This window comes from Zalophus californianus, chromosome 17 (genome assembly GCF_009762305.2).
Source record: "Zalophus californianus isolate mZalCal1 chromosome 17, mZalCal1.pri.v2, whole genome shotgun sequence".
NCBI lineage: Eukaryota > Metazoa > Chordata > Mammalia > Carnivora > Otariidae > Zalophus > Zalophus californianus.
Window position 1 is genome coordinate 58,513,728 of NC_045611.1, and position 24,568 is coordinate 58,538,295.

Below are 24,568 nucleotides of genomic sequence, written 5' to 3' on the forward strand. Positions count from 1 at the left end.
AGAGTTCTTGGAGATCCTCCATCCTCACCCTTAGTCTATCTCCTAGTGCTCGGAAGGAAATGCTCTGGGGGTCATGAAAGCAATCTAGAGAACCTGGGTCTGCCTATCTGCCAAGTTGCTCTGGGAGCAAGCACAAAGCCACACCCTGAACATGGTGGCACTCTCCACTTTCGGCTTTCTGATAAATTCTCCAACAGTGATGCCAACCACTGACCCGCTTGGAGGCCTGAGACATCTGACCTCTCAAAAAGGAGGCAATATGTTACATTGTCCCGTCACCAAGTCAGGGCTTTTCAAGCTGGGGGTTGCACCCCATGTTGGTTGGTGAAATCGATTTAGAAGGTTGTGACCAGCACTTTTTAAGTGAAAGAGAATTGGTGTGTGCATACAATAAGGGTAAACAGTGTTGCTTTAAACTTATCCTTCACGTATGCACAAACATACGTTCACACACACATAGAAAATACACACACATGGGCTGTACTGCAATACAGAATATCTTTTACACTCCGAGTCACAGTCACAAAAGTTGGAGGGTTTATCTCTTCCTTTGCTAACCACTCCCACACTTCACCCTCATTCATTTCAATTTGTCAGCTATTCAGAGCAGGGATCAGTCAACTTTTTTGCCAAGGGTCTCAGAGCAAGTATTTTAGGCTTTATGGACCATCCGGTCTCTGTTGTAATTACTTGGCTTTGCATGGAAGCAGTCATAGACAATACGTGGCTGCATGCCAATAACACTTTATTTACAAAAACAGGCCACAGGCTGGGTTGGTCCTCGTTTGCCCACCCCTGATCCAGAGTCTCCTCTGTGCCTGCTCCTGCCATAGGTAAAGCCAAGCTGCTCTCTGCCCAAAAGGGCAGTCTGAACAGAAATGTAAACACCTATACTTTTTTTTAAAGATACATTTTGTGAAAATTCAAATGACATGAATTCGAAAGCATGGAATATAAAAAATAGCAGGACTATCTTGATTCATGTGCAAAATATGAAATAATCTTTAAAAAAAAAAAAAAAGCTCTCCTGAGCCTCATTTTCTCAGCTATAACATGGGATGATATCTGTTCCTATTTTATAGGACTCCAGAGAGAATTCCAGGAGGCTGTGTAAAGTGCTCAACACCATGTGTGGCAGGTGAGGTGCTCAGGAAATGTTGGCCATTTATCAGTAGCATTTTCAGCGATCTATTGGCTGTTCTGCTCCAGACAGAAGGAGATGTCCTGTGAGCAGGATGCTGGCCAGTCCTGAGACATCAGAGTGCCCACAGAACCATCCGTGGGGGCCAACATAGTCTCAAAAGCCATTCATGGAGCGCTACATTTGGCTGTGCTGTCTTCCTTCCTGGATAGTTGAACCCCACACTCGCTTTCCTGGCGGCGATGCTGCATGATAATTTTGATAAAAGATCCAAGCCAGGGCCCCACCAGAACCTTCTGCAACAATGGGTATGTTCTCTATCTGTGCTGTTCGATTCAGCACCCGCCGGCGAGTTTGGCCACTGAATCGTGGCTGGGTGCAGCTGAGAAAACATTATACCTTTTATTTATGTTTGGTTCATTTAAATGTTAATAGCCACACACCGTTTAGTGGTTACTGTAGTGGACCACGCAGAAAACTATTCCTGAATTCCTTCTCAAATTTAATTACTCGTAGTGCCACTACTGATATTTGGGGCCGGAACAGTCCTTGTAGATGGAGGTGTCTGGCGCATCATAGGGTTCAGAGGATTAATGGCCTCTATCCATTACTGCCAGTGGCCCCAACAGGTTGGGACAACCGAAAATATCTCCAGCCACTCCCCAAACATCTCAGGTGGGGGCCACGTAGAGCTGTCCCCTGAATGAGGACCCCTGGTCGGCTAGGGAACCTCTGATGAGAGGCGCAGGGAATCTCCACTCACACAGTTTGCATCTGTCATTGTGACTTCTCTGGGGATTACGAAGGCGTGGGTCCTGGCTGAAGGCTCCCTCACACAGGGAGCTCACTGTCCCTTTCTAGCATGCACTTTCTGGTGGAGCACCAGGGACGAGAGCTGCTTGAAGGCCCTCCCACATTTGGGGCATGGGTGCAGTTTCCCTGTGGCATGGATTTTGCGGTGATTGGTAAGGGTAGAGCTGTCGGTGAAAGCTTTCCCACACTCAGAGCACACGTAAGGCTTCTGTCCAGCATGCATCCTCTGGTGTCTCTGAATGCTTGACTTACACCGCAAGGCCTTCCCACATCCCTCACACTGGTAAGTATGGTTCTCTGTGTGGCTTTTCTGATGCTTGAGAAGGGCCGCCCTGCGCCGGAAGGTTCTCCCACACTCCCGGCATTGCTCCGGGGGCCCCAGCTGGTGGACCCTCCTGTGTTCCGACAGGTGGGAGCTATTCCGGAAGTACTTTCCACACTGCTCACACTGGTAGGACTTCTCCTCCTGATGAATCCGATGGTGCTCGAAAAGGTGAGAGTTGCATCTGAAGGCTTTCCCACACACTTTGCAGTGGTACGGCTTCTCTCCTGTGTGAATTCTCTTGTGCTCCGTCAGGGAGGAGCTGCGGCCAAAGGATTTCTCACACTCACTGCACTGGTAGGGCTTCTCCCCAGTGTGCACCCTCCGGTGACGAGTGAGCTTCGTGCTCTGCTTGAAGGTTTTCCCACACTCCTCACATTTGAAGGGCTTCTCCCCCGTGTGGGTCCTGTGGTGGCTGCTCAGTGTGGAGCTGCTGTTGAAGGCTTTCCCACACTCCTTACACTTGTAGGGCCGCTCTCCGGTGTGAATCCTATAGTGAGTGAAAAAGTAGGAGCTGTGCCGGAAGGACTTCCCACACTCGTCGCATTTGTGGGGCTTCTCTCCCGTGTGGATCCGCTCATGCTCAATGAGGTGGAGGGTCTGGTTGAAGGTTTTCCCACATTCTTTACATTTAAAGTGTGCCTTCCCCCTTTGGATTCTTGGACGACCATGCCTTGGGAAGCCTGGCGCCTGTGTTTTTCCATTAATATCTCTTTTCAGGGTCTTCTTTCCTCGAGGGGTGCTCTGGGATGTCGTTGGTGGTGGTGGACGACCCAGGCATCTCGTCATGGCCGTGGATTCATGCCTTTTCTTTCTAGGGAGGATTTTTTTGCACGAGTCTGCGGCCAGCCTGGGGCCAGCTTTTTGCTTGCTCCTCAGGGGCCTGTCCTCGGTTTCCAAAGTCCTTTCTGTCCTAGCGCCCCTCTGGGCCATTTCCTTTGCCTTCCCCAGGGATGGCCTCGTAGAGGTGCCTGGCTTTGGAAATGTGGTCTTCGGCACAAGCTGTGTCTTCTTGTCTGAAAGGGATTCAGAATGTAAATCTCTCTCTCTTTTTTTTTAATGCCATTGTCTTTATCTTTGGTTGAAAATGTTTTGTCTCAGTATAAAATACATACAAAAAAAGCATACAAATCATAAGTGCATGGTGTGATTAGAATTCACATCATGCCACCAAAAAAAAAAAAAAAGGTAATTATGTGAGGGGATGAGGGTGTTCTCTAACTTTATTGCCATAATCATTTCATTATATATACACGGATCAAATTATCATGTTACGCACCTTAAGCCTACACAGCATTATATCACAATAAGCTCACACAACTCTATCCTAATAAGGATGGAAAAAGAAAAGACAGCCAGTTCAAATGAAATGGAAATAAAGTAGGAAAAAGAATCAATGCAGAAATGAGTCGGCACAGAAAATAGAAAAAAAAAAATCCTCTATTAATAATTACTTAGAGATGAGTAATGAAATGTTCCAGAAATAAATCAAGAGTTGATCTATAGATTGAAGGGAAAAGTGATACAGAATGTTCTGTACTAAATGTAACTATTTTATAAGCTATCATTTATAGTCCGTGAACCCCGTGCGAGTCAGCGGCCATGCGTTACCCCAGAAGCATGGTTAGTTCTTAATGTTCCCTTATCACTAAAATGATGTGATTCTCTCTGTAAATAAGTGGAATAACATATTTTTGTGAGTCTAGCTAGGGGAAAAGAGAGAATTCACAAGGTGAACTCATTCATCTGTCCAGCGCAAAGATTAAGATCGAGAAACAGAACCCTAGAGCCACCCTCCTCGACCCCAGCCCTCAGTCCATTCCCTCCAATGACCCTCTCCCTCTTGGAAATCGAGACCCTGACATCCAGTAGCATAGATTGGCTTTGGCCCCTTTTGTACATTATATAAATGCAACCTTATAGCATGCACCCTTTGGTGTCTGGTTTCTTTCACTAAACTGTTCTCTCTATGAGATTCATCTGGATTGTTGCATGCAGTCGCAAGTCATTCATTTGCATTGCTTATAGGGTCCCATAGTGTGACTATACCACAATGTGTTTAACTTTTTTATTGTTGATACACATTTAGGGAGTTCCCTCTTTGGGACCATTAGTAATTGAGCTGCTATGAACATCCCCTGCTCAGCGGGGAGTCTGCTTCTCCCTCTCCCTCTGCCGCCCCCCTGCTTGTGCTCTCTCTCTGTCAAATGAATAAATAAAATCTTTAAAAAAATTGAAACTGGGGAAATAAAAGCTGGAATGAGAAAGAGGCTTACTATTATTGTTATTTTAATGAAAACACCTGGTTACTCCTTGGGTTTTTTTTTTTTAAGATTTTATTTATTTATTTGACAGAGAGAGCACAAGCAGGGGGAGTGGCAGAGGGAGAAGCAGACTCCCGGCTGAGCAGGGAGCCAGATATGGGCCTCGATCCCAAGACCCTGGGATCATGACCCCAGCCGAAGGCAGAAGCTTAACCAATTGAGCCACCCAGGAGCCCCTCTATTTGGGATTCTTATTAAATCCATGTATTATCTTTATTTTTAAAGTTTTATTTATTTATTTTAGAGAGAGAGAGTGCTGGAGAGCACACGGTGGGCAGGGGCAGAGGGGGAAGGAGAGAGAAACTCTAAGCAGACTCCGCGTTCGGCATGGGGCTTGATCCCAGGACCGGTGATCATGACCTGAGTGAAACCAAGAGTCAGTTGCTTAACCGACTGAGCCACCGAGGGGCCCTTAATTCCACGTATTATCTTAAAGGAAAAACTCTCTCTCGATTCTCCTATATGCTGGAGGTTCAGATGCTGATGGGGGATAGTTTTGCTGCCCCAGAAACGTGCTGTTGTTTTTCCAAGTCAACAGAGGGCTACCCAGGGGTGATAATCTTAAGGATTTATGTCCAGTGCTGACCAGCCTGCACCAAAGAACTGCTGTGAACATCTTTTTAACAACAAAGACATCGACACATGCATACAAGGAGGAAAGTGAACAGATGCTCGCTGAAGCAAGCAGGGAAAAACCCTGGGGAGGGGACTGAGGGCAGAGCCAGCAGCCAGTGCAAAGGCCCTGAGTTAGGGTGTCAGTTGATGGCAGCCTGAGTCTGATACGGAGGCTGTGGTGAAGGAAAGAGTGCAGGAATGAGATCCCAAGAGGCCAGAGTAATGGAAAAGTGTTCCTGGAAGGAAACATGCCCTGCAGGCTTCTCCCTTCTCCTTACACGCCTCAGCATGCTGCGCCTTTGGGGAGAATTTCTCGTGGAGACTGCCATGGCGTCTCTCCTACTCACCTGTGGAGATGCAGCTCTCGCTGATCCCAGCACCGCCTTGCTGGGGGGCTCGAGGGACATCTCTCTCCTTGACACAGGGCTCGTCTCCTTGCTCTAACCTGGTGATCAGCTTGGGTTTGAAGAGCCGATACCCTGCTCCAGAGAAGGAAAGAAGTGCTGGATGCCTCCCAGACCCCCACTCCAGACCAAGAGTTTGCACAGAAAGAAGAAGTGTGTTTATGTGATCAGCTTGGGTTTGAAGAGCCGATACCCTGCTCCAGAGAAGGAAAGAAGTGCTGGATGCCTCCCAGACCCCCACTCCAGACCAAGAGTTTGCACAGAAAGAAGAAGTGTGTTTATGTTCTGTTCCCAATTCCAGAGTGTGGGTTTCCTACACACACACACACACACACACACACACACACACACACACACACACACACACACACACACACACACACACACACACACACACACACACACACCAAGCAATTCTCTCCAACACAGCTGGGGTCCTACAATTCAACTCAATTCTGACACTACCTGGAGGTAGGGTTGCATCCCACAGGCTCCCACAAGACTGACACTCCCCCCCCCCCCAAATTCAGACACCAATCACAAGTCCAAGTTGTCACCTGTCCCTCTGACTGTCAGGCTATGGATTGGAGGTTGCAACCGACCCCCTTCTTGGGTTTGATGAATTTGCTAGAGCACCTCACGGAACTCAGAGAAACGTCTTATTCACTAGATCACCGGTTTGTTATAAAAGAATATAACTCAGGAACAGGAGATGGAAGAGATGTATAGGGCCAGGCATGGAGAAAGCGTGTGGGACGTCCGTGCCCTCTGACGCCACACAGATCTCCACTTGCTCACCATCCTGGAAGCTCTGTCCTTCGGGGGTTTTGTGGAGGCTTAATTACAGAGACAAATTGATTAAATCATTGGCCATTGGTGACTGATTCAGCCTCCAGTCCCTCTCCCCTCTCCGGAGGTCAGGGGCGTGAGACTGAATGTTGGCTTCCCTGGTAACCAGCCCTCATCCTGAGGCGTTATCCCAAAGGCACCTCATTAACATAGCGAAAGACACCTTTATTCCTCTCACCAGTTCAGAAATTCAAAAGGTTTTAGGAGTTCTGTGCTAGAAACAGGAGGGAGACCAAATATATATTTCTCATTCTAAATGACAATAGCGCAATGATACAAAGGACCTCCAGAGGGAGCATAGGGAAACTGCCTCGCCAGCCTCCCCCTCCCCATCACACCAGCACAAAGTTCTATGGGGGGGTAGCCCCGTGGTCCCCAGAGAGCAGAGCCCACCCTCAAAGAGCACGACAGCCCATCAGCCTCTTCCTGTTGCATTGGCCACTGCGAGTGGTTTAGCTGTGCTCACGTGACCGAAGCCAGCTCCAGTGAGAGCAAAAGTCAGACTTTAGGACGGAACACCCAGGGCCGACCATGCGACCATTTCGGTTGCGAGTGAATTACAACGCCGGTGCCTCCGAGGCTGCTCGCGGCTGTCCCGAGACCGCAAAAGCAGACGCAGGTTTAGAGGGAAGCCAATACCACCAAACCTTAGTGCGCCGAGACCAGTCCTAGGGCAGAGCTCATCCAAGGCTTCTGAACTGTGGGGGCGCTGTCCTTACCCAAGGAGGCCAGGTTCCCATAGTTCTCCAGCATCACCTCTCTGTACAGGTCCTTCTGAGCAGGCTCCAGCAGCTGCCACTCCTTCTGGGTGAAGTACATGGCCACATCCCTGAAGATCACAGGTTCCTGAAACCCAAAGCCCCGTTGGTATTCACCCAGGGCCTGGTCCTTCACTTGGCCCAGGACAGTAGGTGGAAAGCCGACAGAAGTTTGGGCTGTGTTCAGAGTCCTGTGTTGTGTCAGCTTGCAAATAAGGCCTGGGCTCCTTCACCCTGCCCCATATCCACACCCTTTGCTACGTGGCTGCGCGGTGCGCTCCTGTTCCGAATCTTCGCTTGGCCATGGAACTTGCTGTGGCCAGTGGGGTGTCGGCCAAGTGTGACAGAAGCAGAAGCTTCAGAAATGCTTGTGCAATCAGCACTGCCTTCTGTCTCGTGCCTCTCCCGCCCCCACGAGTGAGGCTATGCCCAGGCTAGCCTCAGGACGATGCAAGATAGTAGAGCAGTGCCGAGTCACCCCAGTCCTCTGAGAAAAGCCACCTCAGGCGAGCTGACAAGCCAGAGTCCACCCAGCACATGAAGGAGCCCCAACACCAGAGAGCCACACAGCCAGACCCTTATGGCTGTGTGCTCCTGACTGTCCATGAGTGGTGGTGTTGTTCACACAGCATTCTTGTGGCCATAGAGCACACTCGGAGTGTTCGTGTGTTATGTGAAGGGATGAACGAAGGGATGCTATGAATGTTGGAAGCGGCCCTTTCACTTGCCAGTTGGATGGCCACCTGGGGATCTCTGTTTCCACTGAGGTATACATCGATACCATGATGGTTAAGAGCATAGGCTCCAGGGCCAGACTGCCTGGGTTCGAATCTTGGCTTGGCTACTTAGGATCTGTGTGACCTTAGGCAAGTGACGTGAACTCTGTGCCCTCATTCTCTTATCTTAAAAATGGGGATAATACAGTACCATGTCCTGGAGTTGTGAGGATTAGGTGGATGAAAATAGGTAAAGAAATTAGCTCCGTGCCTCGTACATGCTCAATGCTCAAGAAATGTCTATTATTCTAAATATTTGTTTAAGAGGGGAGGGGATTCTAGTCAATGGGAGAAAGAATGCAGGCTTGGAGAGTAGCTTTATTCACTCATGTACTCATCACGGCCTGGCTCTGGATCAGGTGCGGAGGGCCGGAGGTGCAGAGGAGTGCAGGTGCAGGAGGGCGCAGGTGCAATAGGGCAACAGAGCACAGGTTCAGAGGGCTGCAGGTGCAGAGGGGCGCAGGAGCACAGGTGTGGAGGGTTGCAAGTGCGGAGGGCTGCAGGTGCGGAGGGCTGCAGGTGCAACAGGGCACAGGAGCACAGGTGCGGAGGGCCGCAGGTGAAGAGGGCCGCAAGTGCAGAGGGGTGCAGGTGCAGAGGGGCGCAGGTGCAACAGGGCACAGAAGCACAGGTGCAGAGGGCTGCAGGTGCAGAGGAGCACAGTGCAGGGGGGCACAGGAGCACGGGTGCAGAGGGCTGCAGGTACGGAGGGCTGCAGGTGCAGAGGGGCACAGGAGTACAGGTGCGGAGGGCCGCCGGTGCAGAGGGTCGCAGGTGCAGAGGGGTGCAGGTGCAACAGGGCACAGGAGCACAGGTGCGGAGGGCTGCAGGTGCAAAGGAGCACAGGTGCAGAGGGGCACAGGAGCACGGGTGCAGAGAGGCGCAGGTGCGGAGGACCGCAGGTGGAGAGGGCCATAGGTGCAGAGGGGCACAGGAGCACAGGTGCGGAGGGGTGCAGGTGCGGAGGACCGCAGGTGCAGAGGGACGCAGGTGCAGAGGGACGCAGGAGCACAGGTGCAGAGGGCCGCAGGTGCAGAGGGACGCAGGTGCAGAGGGGCACAGGAGCACAGGTGCGGAGGGGTGCAGGTGCGGAGGACCGCAGGTGCAGAGGGACGCAGGTGCAGAGGGGTGCAGGGGCTGTGGCCGCAGAGAAATCCCCGAAGGCACAGGGCGTGCATTTCCCAAAACGCTGGGAAGGGCTGGAAAGGGAAGGCCCTGCAGAGCATTGCCAGTGTGCAAGGAGGAGCCGAAGCAAAGGGAGCGGCTGGAAGGGGAGAGAGCAGAGCAGACAGGGGACAGTGTTCGCTCCCGGAGTGGGGTCCGTGCCCCTCAGTGTGGGGGCCAGACAGAGGGCTCTGCTGCCCGCCTGGCTGCGTGCGGGCTGGGGCCTTGCCTTCCGGCGCCTCAGTCTCTGCATCTGTAAAATGGTCGGGATAAAGAGTAGTGCTGCCTCCTGGCGGGGGAGTGTGAGCATTCAACGGGACAGTCCAAGAACAGAATCCGTAACAGGGCGTGGCGCTTTAGTAAGGGCTGGAAGCTCAGCTGCTACAACTCTTGCCTCATCTGGTTTCTTAAAACTATCTGCTTTCATACAAATGTAAACGCTGCTTTTCCAACAGGAAACATCCCGCCTCGGTGCGGTGCACACAGCTGTAGCGGTTTCTGGCAGGGCTGTGACCTCTAGCACTTTCCTCCTCTGCAGGGCTGACCGGTCATGGTCCCATTTCATCCTCAGGAGGTAGCCTCTGTGCTTTCTGCATTCTACAGATGAGGAAACGGGGCCAGAAAGCACCAGTAACTTGCCCCACTCGTTATGATGAGACACAGAGGTGGGGGGGTATGGGGTTGTCAAGTAGAGATGCCAACATACCCTTCTTGGGGGACAGGAATCTGCCACCATTCACGTTACAAACCCTTACAGGCCAGGCGCTTTCTAAAAACAGCACAGATGCGAGTTCATTCACTCTTCAGAATAACCCCTGGGCCATGGTAAACCTTGTAGCCCCATTTTACAGATGAGGAAACTGCAGGGTACCCAGAGTTGTTCAGGAACTAGTGCCAGGTCTCACAACTGTGAGTGGCTGAGGGGGGATGTGAACCTGCAGTCAGACTCCGAGTTTTCGCCCTCAGCTGCACCAGGCTGGCATTCACAGCTGGGAGGCACAGAAGGGCCAGGAGGGTGGGGCCTGCACTTAATGCCCCTTTCTTTGCAAAAGCAGCCCATCCCTATTCCGGGGTTTCTCGGCTCTGTACGGGTGAGATCATTTGGGGGCCAGATCATTGTGTGCTGTGGACTGCAGGACGCTGAGCGGTGTCCCTGGCCTCTACGCCCCCCTTCAGGGCTGACACCCAAACACGGTTTCAGCCACTGCCAGTGTCACTGTCTTGTCCCAGCCTTCTGTTCTCATGGTTGCATCACACAGCGATAACTACTCTGAAGAAAACTAAGCAAGGCAAGGCATTACGGAGTGATGAGGAGGAAGTGAGCAGGGGGGCTTCCTGGAGGAGGCGACATTCCAGCGGAGGTAGAAATTAGGAAAGAGAAGAAGGCAGGAAAGAGGCCCAGGAAATCCAGTCCCCACGGGATGGGGCCATATCCTTTTGTGGAGGTGCAAGGGGGGCCCTTGCCACCCGAGGGTCTCTGCCGGGCAGAGAGAGTGGCAGATGCGCCTGACCTCTCAGAACTGAGGGGCCCTCTGGTCAAAGGGAGAAGGCTTACCGTGCTCCAGGCCGGCAGGAATCTGACTGGCATTTTCCCCTTCTTTTTGGAGAGCTTCTCTGAAGTAGAAGCAGGGCTCTGAGAAGGCAGGACTGGGAAGGAAGAAGGAGTAATGAGGTAGGGAAACTCAATAAAATCCCAATAATGAAACCCACAAGAGCTAATATGGATCAAGACTTGCTGTATGCCAGGCCGTCTTCTAAATACTATCCAGGTATCACCTTATTTGGTTTTTCATAATAACACTACAAGATGGCTACCATCATCATCCCACTTTACAGATGAGGACCCGGGCACAGAGAGGTTAAGACACTTGCTCTAGGTTGCACAGGGGTGCCCTAAGACATGCGTTAAACTGCATCCCAAAGGTCAAAAGGGAACAGGCAGGAGATGCCAGTGAGTGAAGGGGCTGGGGTAAGACAATGGGGGCACTGGAGTCTGTGGTGGACTAGAACTCCCAGGATCTCAAATACTCAAATTTGAGAGAGGCAGAGAGACCAAGACCAAATCAATACACTAGAAAATACCAGAGAGTGACAGACATCGTGACAAAAATAAACTAGGTTGGAATGAAGGTAAGTCCCTGGATGCTGATGACTTTGTTTTGACCTTCATTTTGAGAAGGAGATGGCCAAGTGAGCATATGATGGGAGAGCATTCTTGGGCAGGGAAACAGCATGTGCAAAGGCCCTGAGGTGGGATGTTAAAGGCAAAGCTAGGAGGCCAGGGTGGCCGGAGTCTGTTGAATTGGAGGGAGAGAGATGGGTATGATGAAGGCAGGCCAGCAGGGCCCCGTCCCTTGGGGCCACTGGGAACCCTATATAGAGTTTGTATCATTCTCCAGCTTGAGAGGTCTGACAGGACCTGATTCTCATGTTTATAAGATTCCTTGGCCTGCTCAATGGGGAACAGTTTGGTGGAGGCAGGAGTGGAAGACAGGATACCACTTGGCACAGAGCAACAGTAGTTTGGGCCACGTTTCTTCCTGGATCAGAGTACGTGGGTAATTTCCTGAGGATATGAGGGAAAGTGGTTTCTTAGATTTTAAAACACAGCATCCCAACACATCTTGTTTCTCTGGCTGATCTGTTGGTGAAAGATCACGCTCCTGAGCATTTCTGCCCCCAAAATGAAAACACACATTCACACAAAAATCTCTATTCGCAATAGCCAGCAACTGGAAACAACCCCGGTGTCCCTCCAGGGGTATAGCTACATCACGGAACCCCACTGAGCAATAAAGAGGGACGAAGTGAGGGTGCCCCCAGCAGCCCGGATGGCTTTCCGGGGCACTGTGCCAAGTGGGAAAAAGCAAATCTCAGAAGGTCACTGGCTGCATGGTTCTGTTGATACAAGGGTCTCAAAATGACAGAATCACAGAGATGGAGAAGATTTGTCACAGCCACATGGGGGAGAGGGAGGGACAGTGAAGGGGGCAGCTCCAGGGAGATCTCTGTGGTGACAGAACAGTTCTGTATGTTGACTGGGGTGATGGTCACACTCAGCGACAAATGTGAGAACCTGACCCTAAAAACTACACATGCCTTGGGTCAGGATGTATTTCCTCATTCAGTGTTGTACTATCACTGCTTAAGACATGACCATTTGGGGAAATGGGATGAAGGTCCATGGGACCTCTCTACTATTATGGCAACTTCCAGTGAATATAAATTATTTCCACATAAAAAGTGGTTTTTTAAAAAGATTTTATTTATTTGAGAGACAGAGTGTGTGTGTGTGAGAGAGAGAGAGAGAGAGAGAGAGAGAGAGAGAGAGAGAGAGAGAGATTACAAGCAGGGGGAGTGGCAACGGGGGAAGCAGGCTCCCCACGGAGCAGGGAGCCCCATGTGGGGCTTGATCCCAGGAGCCTGGGACCATGACCTGAGCCGAAGGCAGACGCTTACCCAGGCGCCCTACACAGAAAAAGGCTTAAAACAGGAAGCATCCCGGCAAACCCAAGAGCCCTCCCTCACCCAGCCACGCTGCCAGCAGGACCCCGAACTGGCCCACTCCTGCCCTGCCCATCCACCAGCTCCTTGGGTCGGACCTCCATCATCTCCCACCTGGATGACTCTGTGGCCCCCTGAATGGGCAGCTGATTGCAGGGTCATAATGAGGAGCGCAGATTGCTTCTGGCTCCCCGAAGACACCCCTGCAGGCTCTGAGCAGAGGAGTGCCCAGGATCCACTGACAGGATGTTGGCGTCGGGGAGATTCCATCCCGGGTGCCCCTCTGCACCCTCCCACCGCAGGAGAAGCCAGTGGGTGGTGTGTGGGGCTGGGGGCCGGTCTCCAGAGTAAATCCTCCCACCATCACCAGGCCCTAGAGGCCTGCCCCCCTCCCACCTGCCCACAAGTTTTCCACCCTGTCTCTTACCTCCTTTGTCAGGTAGCTGGGTCTTCACCTCCATGGTCCCCCTGCGCTCTGCGGTGCTGAGATGCAGTATCCTGTGCAGCACAGGCCTCTCCTAGGGGCAGAGACCAGAGCAATTAGTGGATGGGACGTAGTGATGGAGGGCCCAGGTTCTAGTCCCAGCACTGGGGAAGCCGGGTGGTCTTGGGCAGGTGACATCACCCCCCCCCCCACCGTTTTGTGTCCTCAACTGTGGAGGAGAGGTGTTAGCCACACCTCCCTCGTAGAGTTGCCTTCAAGGCCAACTGGATGGTTTATGGACAGCGTGTGGCATGGCGCCCGGCAAGGCCAAGGCCAGAGCTCGTGGGGCCTGGGGCTTGTGACACAAAGTGCTGAGGCCCTGACGGTGAAGCTTGGTTACCCAGGCATCCAGGGGGCCTCTGGTGCCTGGCATACAGCAGGCACTCAATACATGTGGCTCTTGGCTAGTACTGGTGTTCCTGTCTTTCTGGCCCTGTTCTGAAGCTACAAGGCAGCCTGACAAGGTGCTTCAGAGCTGGACCTCATCTCACCTCCTCCTCCTTCCCGGCACTGTAGTGAGGGCAAGGCCGCCGGTTACAGGACCCCTCACCACAGCCCGAGGGGGGAGGCCCGCGCTGCCACGGTGTTGCTGCGGAGGACCAGCCCTGGGATCGGGGACCCTGGCCTGACCTGGGAAGGAAGGGCCAGCAGTTAGGCAGGGCCATGGGCCAGTCTGTCCAGAGGGTGGACAGGGCGTTCCGGCCCGCCAGGCACCGGCTGTGAGAGCTCCAGGATCAGGTTGGCCCTAGTTAATAACAACAAGCACACAGCAACCTGAAACTTGAATTTGAGACAAACGAATAAGTAAGTATGTCCCAAACACTGCATGGGACACGTCTATATTAAAAAATCATTTTTTTTTTTTACTTATTTGGATAAATTCTTTTTTCTTTTTTCAAAAATGTAAGCTCCATGCCCAACATGAGGCTTCGACCTCTGAGATCAAGAGTTCCAGGCTTAAGGAACTGAGCCACCCAGGCGCCCCCCTGAGTCAGTTATTTTTAAGTATAATATGGCAAGTTCCATGCAATAGTTGGAACATATTTATACTAAAATGTAATTCACTATTTATCTGAAATTCAAATTTAAGTGGGTATCCTAGTTTTTAGGAGTGTCCTATATTTTAAACTGGCAACACACAATTTGGGGGTTTTTAGCCTCTTTGCTTCAGCTTTGCCCACCATAAAAATGAGGCCATTAAATGATTATACATGAGAACTCTATTGTCCAGGGATGATGGCAGCACCTTAGCCAGAGTGCAGGCGGTTTCTGTGCTGGTTACAACATACTTGTTCTTAGGGGTGAGGGGTCCTCGTGCCTCAGCCCCCCATTCTCCCACCTTCCCTGCCTCACTGTCCCTGCTGCTGTCAGCTTTTCCAGTTGGGTCTCGATCCTGTCTCACCACATAGCCCTCCAGGACCAATCTAGCCCCTGGACCTGGGCCAGGCCTTCCAGGGAAAGGCCAAGCTCAGTGCTAGGGGAGATCCACGGGCCACAGACGTCATGCTCTGGAGCAACTGGGGCACAGGTGCCTGGCTCCGCGGATCAGGGGTGGCTGGGCTATGGGGGCCGGGCACAGGCAGCAGCCACGGGACTGCCCTCTATGCCGGGGGTCTAAATCAGCAAGGGTTTCCCCTCCACGGCAGCCGGCCCACCGGGCATGGGCTTGGTACGCTTGCCCAGAGCGTCTCCTTGGAGCCTGCACGGGTCAGGCTCCGGAGATGCCCAGGGACTGCCCTGGCGAAAGAGCGCGGGAATGAACAAACTTACGTGCATCAGATGCACCATGACCCCCAGGCGCCAGCTGATCCCCTAACAGACTGGCGCATGCACACACACACACACGCGCGTGCGCGCACGCACACACTCACTTTTACTCTCCTGGCTACTTTCCAAAACTCTGACCCACTCCCTAGGCCTGGGAGGCCTACCTGGAACCGCGTTCCCACGCTGGCAAATGCACACACATGTGTGCAGTCACACATGCACATGCTCGGCAACCCTCTGGCGCACACAGGCTTACACACACGGAGACATGCGTGTCTGTGGACGCCCATCCCAAAACTCCGAGTCCCCCTCCAGGACACACAGACGCCCTTCCCTCTCTCCCTGACACCCAGGGCCCACGGGCTCTCACCCAGGGCCCATCCCCCTCCCCACCACACTCCACCCCTCCCACTCCCAGGTGCACCTTCCTGGCTGTGCACACTGATCTCTCTCCTAGCCCCCACGCCAGGCAGGGCGTGCACATGCAGACTCACTGGAGGTTCCAAGGCTGGTTTGCTGGTGTCCTTCTCTGCAAATCAGAAGCATCCTCCTGGACATCCCCAAATGCCTCCTTGGGGCTCCCCGCTGCTCCACTTGTCCCAAACTCCCCTCAAGACCGTCCCCCTGTGTTTCCATGCTGCAGCGGGCCAAGTCACTAACATATCCTTCTGACCCCCATCTGACCTCTCTAGCCTCCTGGAGCTGACCTGATGTCTCTGCCTCCCCCATCAAACTAGCATGCCTCAAGTCTGACCATCCTGCCTCCCACGTGGACTCGTGCTCCCCAGCCGGCCCCGGAGAGAGTCCCCACAGGAGCGGCTCCAGCATCCTCTTCCGCTTCATTTCTCTCCCCAGCAATGACAGGAGAAATCTTTGAGACCCGGGGGCTCAGAAAGACCTGAGAATGCCAGTGGCCCTCGGGGCTAGTACCTGGTCCTCAGCCTGACCCTGAGGCACGCCGGCCACACCAGTGGAGGGTTTGGGCATCAGAGTCCCCTGTGTCTCTCAGACCGGGTTGCTCAGTGCCAGTGCGGGCCCTGCTGGGTATCTCCTCCCAGACCCAGGGTGGCAGGGCAGGGTGACAGGGTCTCCCTCAGCGCTTCGGCACTGAGCACGGCTGCCACGTGGAACCTGCAGCCACGGGACTGCCCTCTATGCCGGAGGTCTAAGTCAGCGAGGGCTTCCTCCGTGGCAGCCGGCCCACCGGGCACGGGTTCGGTACTTGCCCCGAGTGTCTCCCTGGAGCCCGCACGGGTCAGGCTCCGGAGGTGCCCAGGGACCGCCCTGGCGAAAGAGCGTGGGAATGAACAAACTTATGTGATCAAACGGATAGAAACACACAAACTCACTTTTGAGTACAAACTCGCACAGTCACCAACACACTCATACAGTCACACAGATACAAACTCACAATCACACACACCCCCATATTTAAACAAACCCTAAGACACACACTCAAATACACACACACTCACCCCACCACACAGACTCCGACGCACACAAACTCCTACAGACGCAAACTCACTCAACTACACAGACACACTCAGAGCCACACAAACGCCCACAGCTGCACCCAACCACAGACACAGTCTTCAGCTGTGTCTCCAACCACACAAGTTCACACAATCACACGGATGCAGGCACGTCAGACACCTCCTAAGATACACACAAACTCACACTGGCAGGCACAACCTCACACATACAGTCATATAACACAGAGTGAGGCACACAACCAAACCTAGCCACACCCAAAAGTCAGACACAAACTCGCACACAATCCCACGCAGTAATACCGTGGCCACACCACCGGACGGACAGTCATGACCCACCAAGATTCACAGACACACAACCACACACATTCGACGGGCAGACTCAGTGTGACACCAACTCACACCCTCACACAGATAAGACGCCCGCCACCCGCATTCGGACCCACCGTGAGGCGCAGCTGCGGGCGGACCCCCTCAGACGCCCGCCAACCCCACAGACCCAGCCGCTCTTGGGCGCTGGGACCACACCGCACCAGCCCGCAGCCAGACGCACGCTCACGCAGTCCGAGCCCAGCCCAGCCTCGCGAAGTCGGAAGCCGCGGGGTGTGGGGTCGCACCCGAGCTCCCGCGCCGGGACAGACGTGGCTCCACACGTGGCCACCCGCCCCGAGTCAGTCCCTCACGTCCGGGCACCCCCACAGCCATGCTCCCTCCCTCGCACACTCACCTGCTGGCGGGCCAGTCACTAACTCGGAGCCACCACCCCCAGACCCGCCGGCGTCCCAGGTCCACGGGACGGGAATCCGGGTGTCGCGGACCGGACGGCTCCTTGACTCCTTAGCGCGCAGCCCAGCCACCCCGCTTCCTCTGGCAGATGCGGAGCCCGCCCCCCAGCCCACACACACTCCCTCCCTTCCCCTAGCTCCCCCTCCCCCTGCCGCCGCAAACTCACCGCTCAGCGCACAGCCCGCGGTCTCCGGGAGCTGAATGAGGCTGAGCGGAATTCAAACCCCGTCCCAAGTGCGCGCGAGCACCGCCCGCCAAACTACCAGTCCCAGAAGCCCCCGCGCCCGTCGCCCCCGCCGCTTCGTGTCCGCTAAGGAGCCCAAGCCAGGGGGGCGCGCGAGGACCGCTGGGGAATGTAGTCCCAAGACCGATGGAGGTGTCCCAAGACCGCGCTTCAGGGGCGGGGGCAGCGGGGAGGTGGCAGGATGTCCCATTCCTCCCACCCCGCAGAGGGGAAGGTCTGGGTTTCCGCAGAGGGAAGGAGCTTTGGAGGAAGAGTGGACTCCACGCTCTGCAGCACCCTCCCCCCCCTTTACCTGGCGGTGGAGGTGCGGAAGGGTCCCTAGCGACCCGACCTCAAAATTTCCGGCATCCCTCCCCAGCCCGGGGAGGCCAAGATTAACGGACAAATGAATGAAAAGGAAATCAAACAAACAAACAAAAAAACCCCTGCATTCAACAAGATCTCAAGTTTTTGCAGCGTTTATATGAGAGGAACAAACTTTTTAAACCCAGTTTCTTGTTTCTATTGGAGGAATTTGAGCACTGGGTATTTGGTGATATTAGGAAATTATTTTCTGGTGCCTGGGCGGCTTAATAGGCTAAACATCAGATTCTTGGTTTCAGCTCAGGTTTTGATCTGAGGGTCCTGAGACGGAGCCCACCTGGGGCTCCCAGCTCAGCAAGGAGTCTGCTTGAAGATTCTCTCCCTCTGTCCCTCCCCCCATTTGTGTGCGCAACCGCGCTCTCTCTCTCAAATAAATATTTTTTAAAAAATTAAAAAAATTTGGGCGCCTGGGTGGCTCAGTCGTTAAGCGTCTGCCTCCGGCTCAGGTCATGATCCCGGGGTCCTGGGATCGAGCCCCGCATCGGGCTCCCTGCTCCGCGGGAAGCCTGCTTCTCCCTCTGCCTCTCTCCCTGTCTCTCATGAATAAATAAATACAATCTTTAAAAGATTAAAAAAATTACTTTAGGTTTAATAGTGGTATTTGGAAAGTGTATTTTTTCAGTGTCTTTGACAGATACATACTGGGACATAAGGACAGTTTAACATACGCAAATCAATAAATGTGATACACAACATTAATAGGCAGAAAGATAAAAACCACATGATCATCTCAATAGGTGCAGAAAAAGCATTTGACAAAATTCAGTACCCTTTCATGATAAAAACTCTCAACAGACTGGGTATAGAAGGAACATACCACAATACAATAAAGGCAGCATGCAGTAAGCCCACAGCTAACCTAGAACTCAACCACGAGAGGTTGAAAGCTTTCCCTCTAAGATCAGGATGGAGACATGGATGTCCTCTCTTACCACTCCTATTCAATACGTATTGGAAGCACTAGCCAGAGCAATTAAGTAAGAACAAAATAACAAAAAGCATCCAAATCAGAGAGAAAGATGTAAAATTGTCTGTTTACAGACGATATAATCTTATATGGAAAATACTAAGGACTCCACCCAAAAAAAACCTGTTAGAACTAATACACAAATTTAATAAAGTTGTAGGATATAAAATCAGCATGCAAAAAATCAGTAGCATTTCCATATACTAATAAGGTACTATCCAATAAAAAAAAGTGAAGAAATAATTCCATATACAATACAATCAAAAAGAATAAAATACTGAGAAATAAGCTTAACAAAAGAGGCAAAAGATCTATACACTGAAACTATAAAACACTAATGAAAGGAATTGAAGATACACATAAATGGAAAGATATCCCATGTTCATAGGTTGGAAGAATTAATATTGTTAAATGTCCATTCAGCCAAAGCAATCCTCAGATTCAATGCAATCCCTATAAAAATTCCAATGGCATTTTCACAGAAATAGACAAAAATCCTAAAATTCATAAGATACCAAAAAAGACCCAAAAACCTCACTTTTGAGCAAGAAAAATGGTGAAAGCATGACAGTTCCTGATTTAGCAATATATTACAAATCTACAGTAATAAAAACAGTATGATATTGGCACATATCATATGGCATAAAAACAGACATATAGACCAATGGAACAGAACAGAAAGCCAGAAATAAATCCACGCATCTTTGGTCAACTGATCTCCAATAAAAGTGCCAAGAATACACAATGGGATATGGATTAAGCTCTTCAATAAATGGTGCTAGGATAACTGGATATCCAAATGAAAAAGAATGAAATTGGACCCTTATCTCACACCATGTACAAAAATCAACTCAAAATGGATTAAAGACTTAAACATAAGATCTGACACCATAAAATTATTAGAAGAAAACAAGAGAGGGGGCACCTGGGTGGCTCAGTCGATTAAGTGTCCGACTCTTGGTTTAGGCTCAGGTCATGATCTTGGGTCCTGAGATCGAGGCCTCTGTCGGGTTCCCAGTGGGGCTCCGCACTCAGTGTGGAATCTGCTTGAGCTTCTTTTCCCTCCCTCTCTCTCCCCCTCCGCTCTTCCCCCTGCTTGCATGCGCACTCTCTCTCAAATAAATGAATGAATGAATAAATAAATAAATAAATAAATAAATAAATAGAAAACAGGAGAAAATCTCCTTGACATTGGTCTTGGCAATGGTTTTTTTGGATATGACACCAAAAACATAGGCAACAAAAGCAAAAATAAATAAGTGGGATTGCATCAAACTAAAAAGCTGCACAGAAAGTAAACAATCAGCAGAGTGAAGAGAACCTATGGAATGGGCGAAAATATTTGTAAACCATACATCTGACAAAGAGCTAACATCCAAAATATACAAGGAACTCATACAAGTCAATGGTGAAAAAATAACCAATTTAAAAATGAGCAGAAGATCCGAATACAGCTTTCTCAAAAGAAGACATACAAATGGTCAATAGGTATATGGAAAGGTGCTCAACATCATTAAATATCAGGAAAATGCAAATCAAAACCTCAATGAGATATCACCTCATACCTGTTAGGATGGCTATTATCAAAAAGACAAAAGATAACAAGGATGTGGAGAAAGGAAACTCTTTTACACTGTTGGTGGGAATACAAACTAATATTGCCACTAAGGAAAATAGAACGGAGTTCACCATTGCATGATCTCACTTATCTGTGGACTCTAAGTCAAACTCTGAGGTAGAGAATAGAATGGTGGTTGCCAGTGGCTGGGGGCTAGGGGAAATGAGGAGATGTTAGGCAAAGGGTACACATTTTCAGTTATGCAGGATGAATAAGTTCTGGAGTTCTAATGTATAGCATGGTGACTACAGTTAGTAAGATGGTACTGTATACTTGAAATACACTAAGAGAGTAGATGTTAAGTGTTCTCACTGCAAAATAAAATGGTACCCATGTGAGGTGATGGATATGTTATTGATCTTGATTGTGGTAATAATTTCACCATGTATATGAATATCAAAACATCACGTTGTACACCTTAAAATAATATATATACTTTTTATTTGTCAATCATCTCTCTTTAAAGCTGGAAACAAACAAAGAGAAAGGAAACACACAGTGGGTATCTGGGAGGCACTGTGCAGCGGTGGTAGGAAAAGCAAAAGTAACCGCCATTTATGGAAGAGTAGCTGGGCTACATGTATTTCTTCTTTGAACCATGAAAATAACCCCATTTTACAAATGAGGAAATTAAGGTCAAAATACATGCCCACGGTAACATAGTGGGCCAGTGACAAAGTGGGGATCCGATCCCAGGAAGAACGGATCCAGAGCCCAAGGACCGGTCTGCTCATTTAACTCACATTTACTGAGTATCTATTATGTATGCCAGGCATTAATCCAGGTGCTGAGAATACAGTAGAGAACCAGGTAGACATAGATCCCTGAATTTGTGGCATTTCCTTGCTAATGCAAAAGAGAGACGATTAAAAACTAAGTAAGTTAAGTAGTGAGTCAGATGGTGGAAAGTAATATTATAGAGAAAAATTAAACAGGGGGTATGTGGTGGGTGGGACATGTGTTTGGGAAGTGCTGCAATTTCAGGGTGGCCAAAGAAAGTATCCCGAAAAAGATGACGTTTGAACAAAGCTCTGAAGGAGCCCAAGAAACAAGATCTTTGATATCTGGAGGAGATATGTTCCGGGCAAAGGGAACGGCTTTGTACCCAGAGATGGGTACATGTGTAATGTGTTTGAAGAGTAGTGAGGAAGACAGTGGCTGGAGCCCAGGGCAGAAAACAGCTGACCCTAGGAGGCCTGTTGGGGATTTGGTTCGGGAGGACCCCTCCACTCCTCATTCCAGATCTGAGGGGCTGGGTGGAGGTGGGTATCCCTTATGTCCAGAGTCACTGCCTGGAAAAGTTTGTTGCTCTCCCCCAGGACTCTGCCCAGAGTAGGGGCAGGGAAGCATCCTGTTCCCTCTCTCACAGGTTAGTTGAATGATAGTTGCAGACCACTGGGACTCCCTGCCCCTGGCTGAGACAGTGGGGAGAGAGGAAGACCTACACCCAGGGCTCCCTGTGTCACCGGCACCCCCAACCATGGCCAAGACCCCCTTCCTGGGTGTTGGAGGTGGGATTGGAAATGTGTCCCTAGGTAGGTTTAATGCTCTGCTGTGTATGTCTGAAATTCTTAATAACTTTTTAACATGGGCTCCCACATTTTAATTTTGCAATAGGTCCCCCAAACTACATATCCTATCCTGGATGGATATTATTTCTGTTTTTATAAGAAATGAAAGCACAGAGCTGTTAAAAGCAGCAACTAGGAAATGGGGAGCTGGGATTTGAAGCCAGAGTCAGCTTCGCTCAAGGGTGGGTGCTCTTTTTTTTTTTTTAAGATTTTATTTATTTATTTGAGAGAGAGAGAATGAGAGATAGAGAGCACGGGAGGGAAGAGGATCAGAGGGAGAAGCAGACTCCTTGCTGAGCAGGGAGCCAGATGCGGGACTCGATCCCGGGACTCCAGGATCCTGACCTGAGCCGAAGGCAGTCGCTTAACCAACTGAGCCACCCAGGCGCCCAAGGGTGGGTGCTCTTAACCACGGGTCCAGGCAATGTCTGACCTTAGTAGACCCTTACTAGACCTTCTTAGTAGAAGGAAAGCTTCTCCCCTTCTCACTCCAAAAAACACAAAGCAGGCAACACGCTTGTCCTTTCCCTCTTTTCCAAACTAAGGGAGGAAATTTTAGGTAGGATAATGGCTCCCCAAAGATGAAAGATGTCCACATCCTAATGACCAGAACCTATATATTATCTTCTGTGATGGCAAACACACACACACACACACACACACACACACACACCCTGAGAAATTTTTCTTCTTCCTTTCCAATTTGGATTCCTTTTATTTTTTTTCTTGCTCAATTGCTCTGTCTAGGACTTTCAGTACTATGTTGAATAGAAGTGGTGAGAGTGGTCATCCTTGTCTTTTTCCTGATCTTAAAGGAAAAGCTTTCAGCTTTTTTATTATTAAGGATGATGTAAGCTGTGGGCTTGTCACATGTGGCCTTTATTATTTTGACATTGAATTATCCCTGTACTCCAGGGATGAATCCCATTTGATCATGGCATATGATCCTTTTAATGTGCTGTTGAATTGAGTTTGCTAGTATTTTGTTGAGGATTTTTGCATCTATGTTCATCAGGGATACTGGCCTGTAGTTTTCTTTTCTTGTGGCGTCCTTATTTGGCTTTGGTACTGGAATAGTGCTGACCTTGCAAAATGAGTTTGGAAGTGTATCTTCTAGGTTTTTGTTTTTTGTTTTTTTTGTTTTTTTTGGTGATGGGCCAGGGTCGGGGGTGGGGGGAGTTTGAAAAGAATCAGTGTTAATCCTTCTTTAAATATTTGGTAGAATCACCAATGAAGCCATCTGGTCCTGGGCTTTTCTTTGTTGGGAAGTCTTTGATTACTGATTTAATCTCCTTATTCATTATTGGCCTGTTCAAATTTTCTGTTTCTTCATGATAGTCTTGGTAGATTGTGCATTTCTAAAAATGTATCAGTTTCTTCTAGGCTGTCCAACTTATCAGTTGTAATGTCTCCTTTTTCATTTGTAGTTTTATTTCACTTGTAGTTTTACACTTTTCCCCCTTAGTCTAGCTAAAGTTTTGTCAATTTTGTTTATATTTTTAAAAGCCAGCCCTTTGTTTCATCGATCTTTTCTATTGTTTTGTACTGTTTGAAAAAGATAGTTGATGTGCTTTCCATATTCTTAAATTAGTTAAGCCTTCTTTTGTGGTCTAACATATCATGTATCTGAGGGAATGTTTTGTGTGCATTTGAGAAAAAAGTATATTCTGCTACTGTTGATGGAATGATCTGTACATGTATAGGTCCATTTGGAGAGTGCTGATCCAATCTGCTGTTCTTTATTTTCAGTCTGATCTATCCATTGTTGAAAGTGAGGCACTAAAGTCCCCGACTTTTATTGTATTGCTGTCTCTTTCTTCTTTCATTTCTGTTAATATTTGCTTTGTGTGTTTAGGGACTCTGATGTTGGGTGCACATATAATTGTTATATTCTGTTGGTGAATTGATCCCTTTACCATTATATAATGACTATCTTGGACTCCTGTAACAGTGGACCTAAGGTGTAATTTGTCTGATATACAAATTGCCACAGCTATTCTCTTTAGGTTACCATTTCATTTACATGAAATCTCTTTTTCCAACCCTTCACTTTCAGCTTATGTGTGTCCTTAAAGCTAAAACATGTCTTTTGTAAGCAGCATATATTTGGATTATGTTTTTTTGTTTTGTTTTGCTTTTGTTTTTTACCTGCTCAGCTCTTCTATAGTCTTTGGATTTACACTTAAAGCACTTACTGAGGGGTGCCTGGGTGGCTCAGTCCATTAAGTATCTGCTTTTGGCTCAGGTCATGATCCAGGGTCTGGGATCAAGCCCTGAATTGGGCTTCCTACTCAGCAGGGAGTCTGCCTCTCCCTCTCCCTCTGCCCCTCATGCTCTCTCTCTAATAAATAAATAAAATCTTAAAAAAAAATAAAGTACTTATAGATTAGGACATATAATTGCCATTTTGTCAACTGTTTTCTGACTTTTTATTTTTTAATTAAAAAAATTTAATGTCACATTTCATTTTTTAAATTTTGTATCTTCCTTTTTACACTCAGCATTCTCCACTGTTATCATCGATGCCTTATAAATCTCTTTTTAATAACTACATATTTTGGGGTACCTGGGTGGCTCAGTTGGTGGAGCATCTGCCTTCGGCTCAGGT

General features: G+C 49.7%; 1 protein-coding gene across 1 annotated transcript; it reads right to left on the reverse strand.

The window, feature by feature from the left end:
- Positions 1–484: 484 nt before the first annotated feature.
- Positions 485–17,457, reverse strand: LOC113935500 (zinc finger protein 883-like). The gene is made up of 6 exons (XM_035724932.1): positions 17,364–17,457; positions 13,098–13,188; positions 10,722–10,813; positions 7,188–7,314; positions 5,563–5,694; positions 485–3,292 (listed from the first exon to the last, which is right to left on the reverse strand). Exons 2-6 carry the CDS (start codon positions 13,129–13,131, stop codon positions 1,986–1,988), a joined length of 1,692 nt encoding a protein of 563 aa, XP_035580825.1. The 5' UTR covers positions 13,132–13,188; positions 17,364–17,457; the 3' UTR covers positions 485–1,985.
- Positions 17,458–24,568: the final 7,111 nt, after the last annotated feature.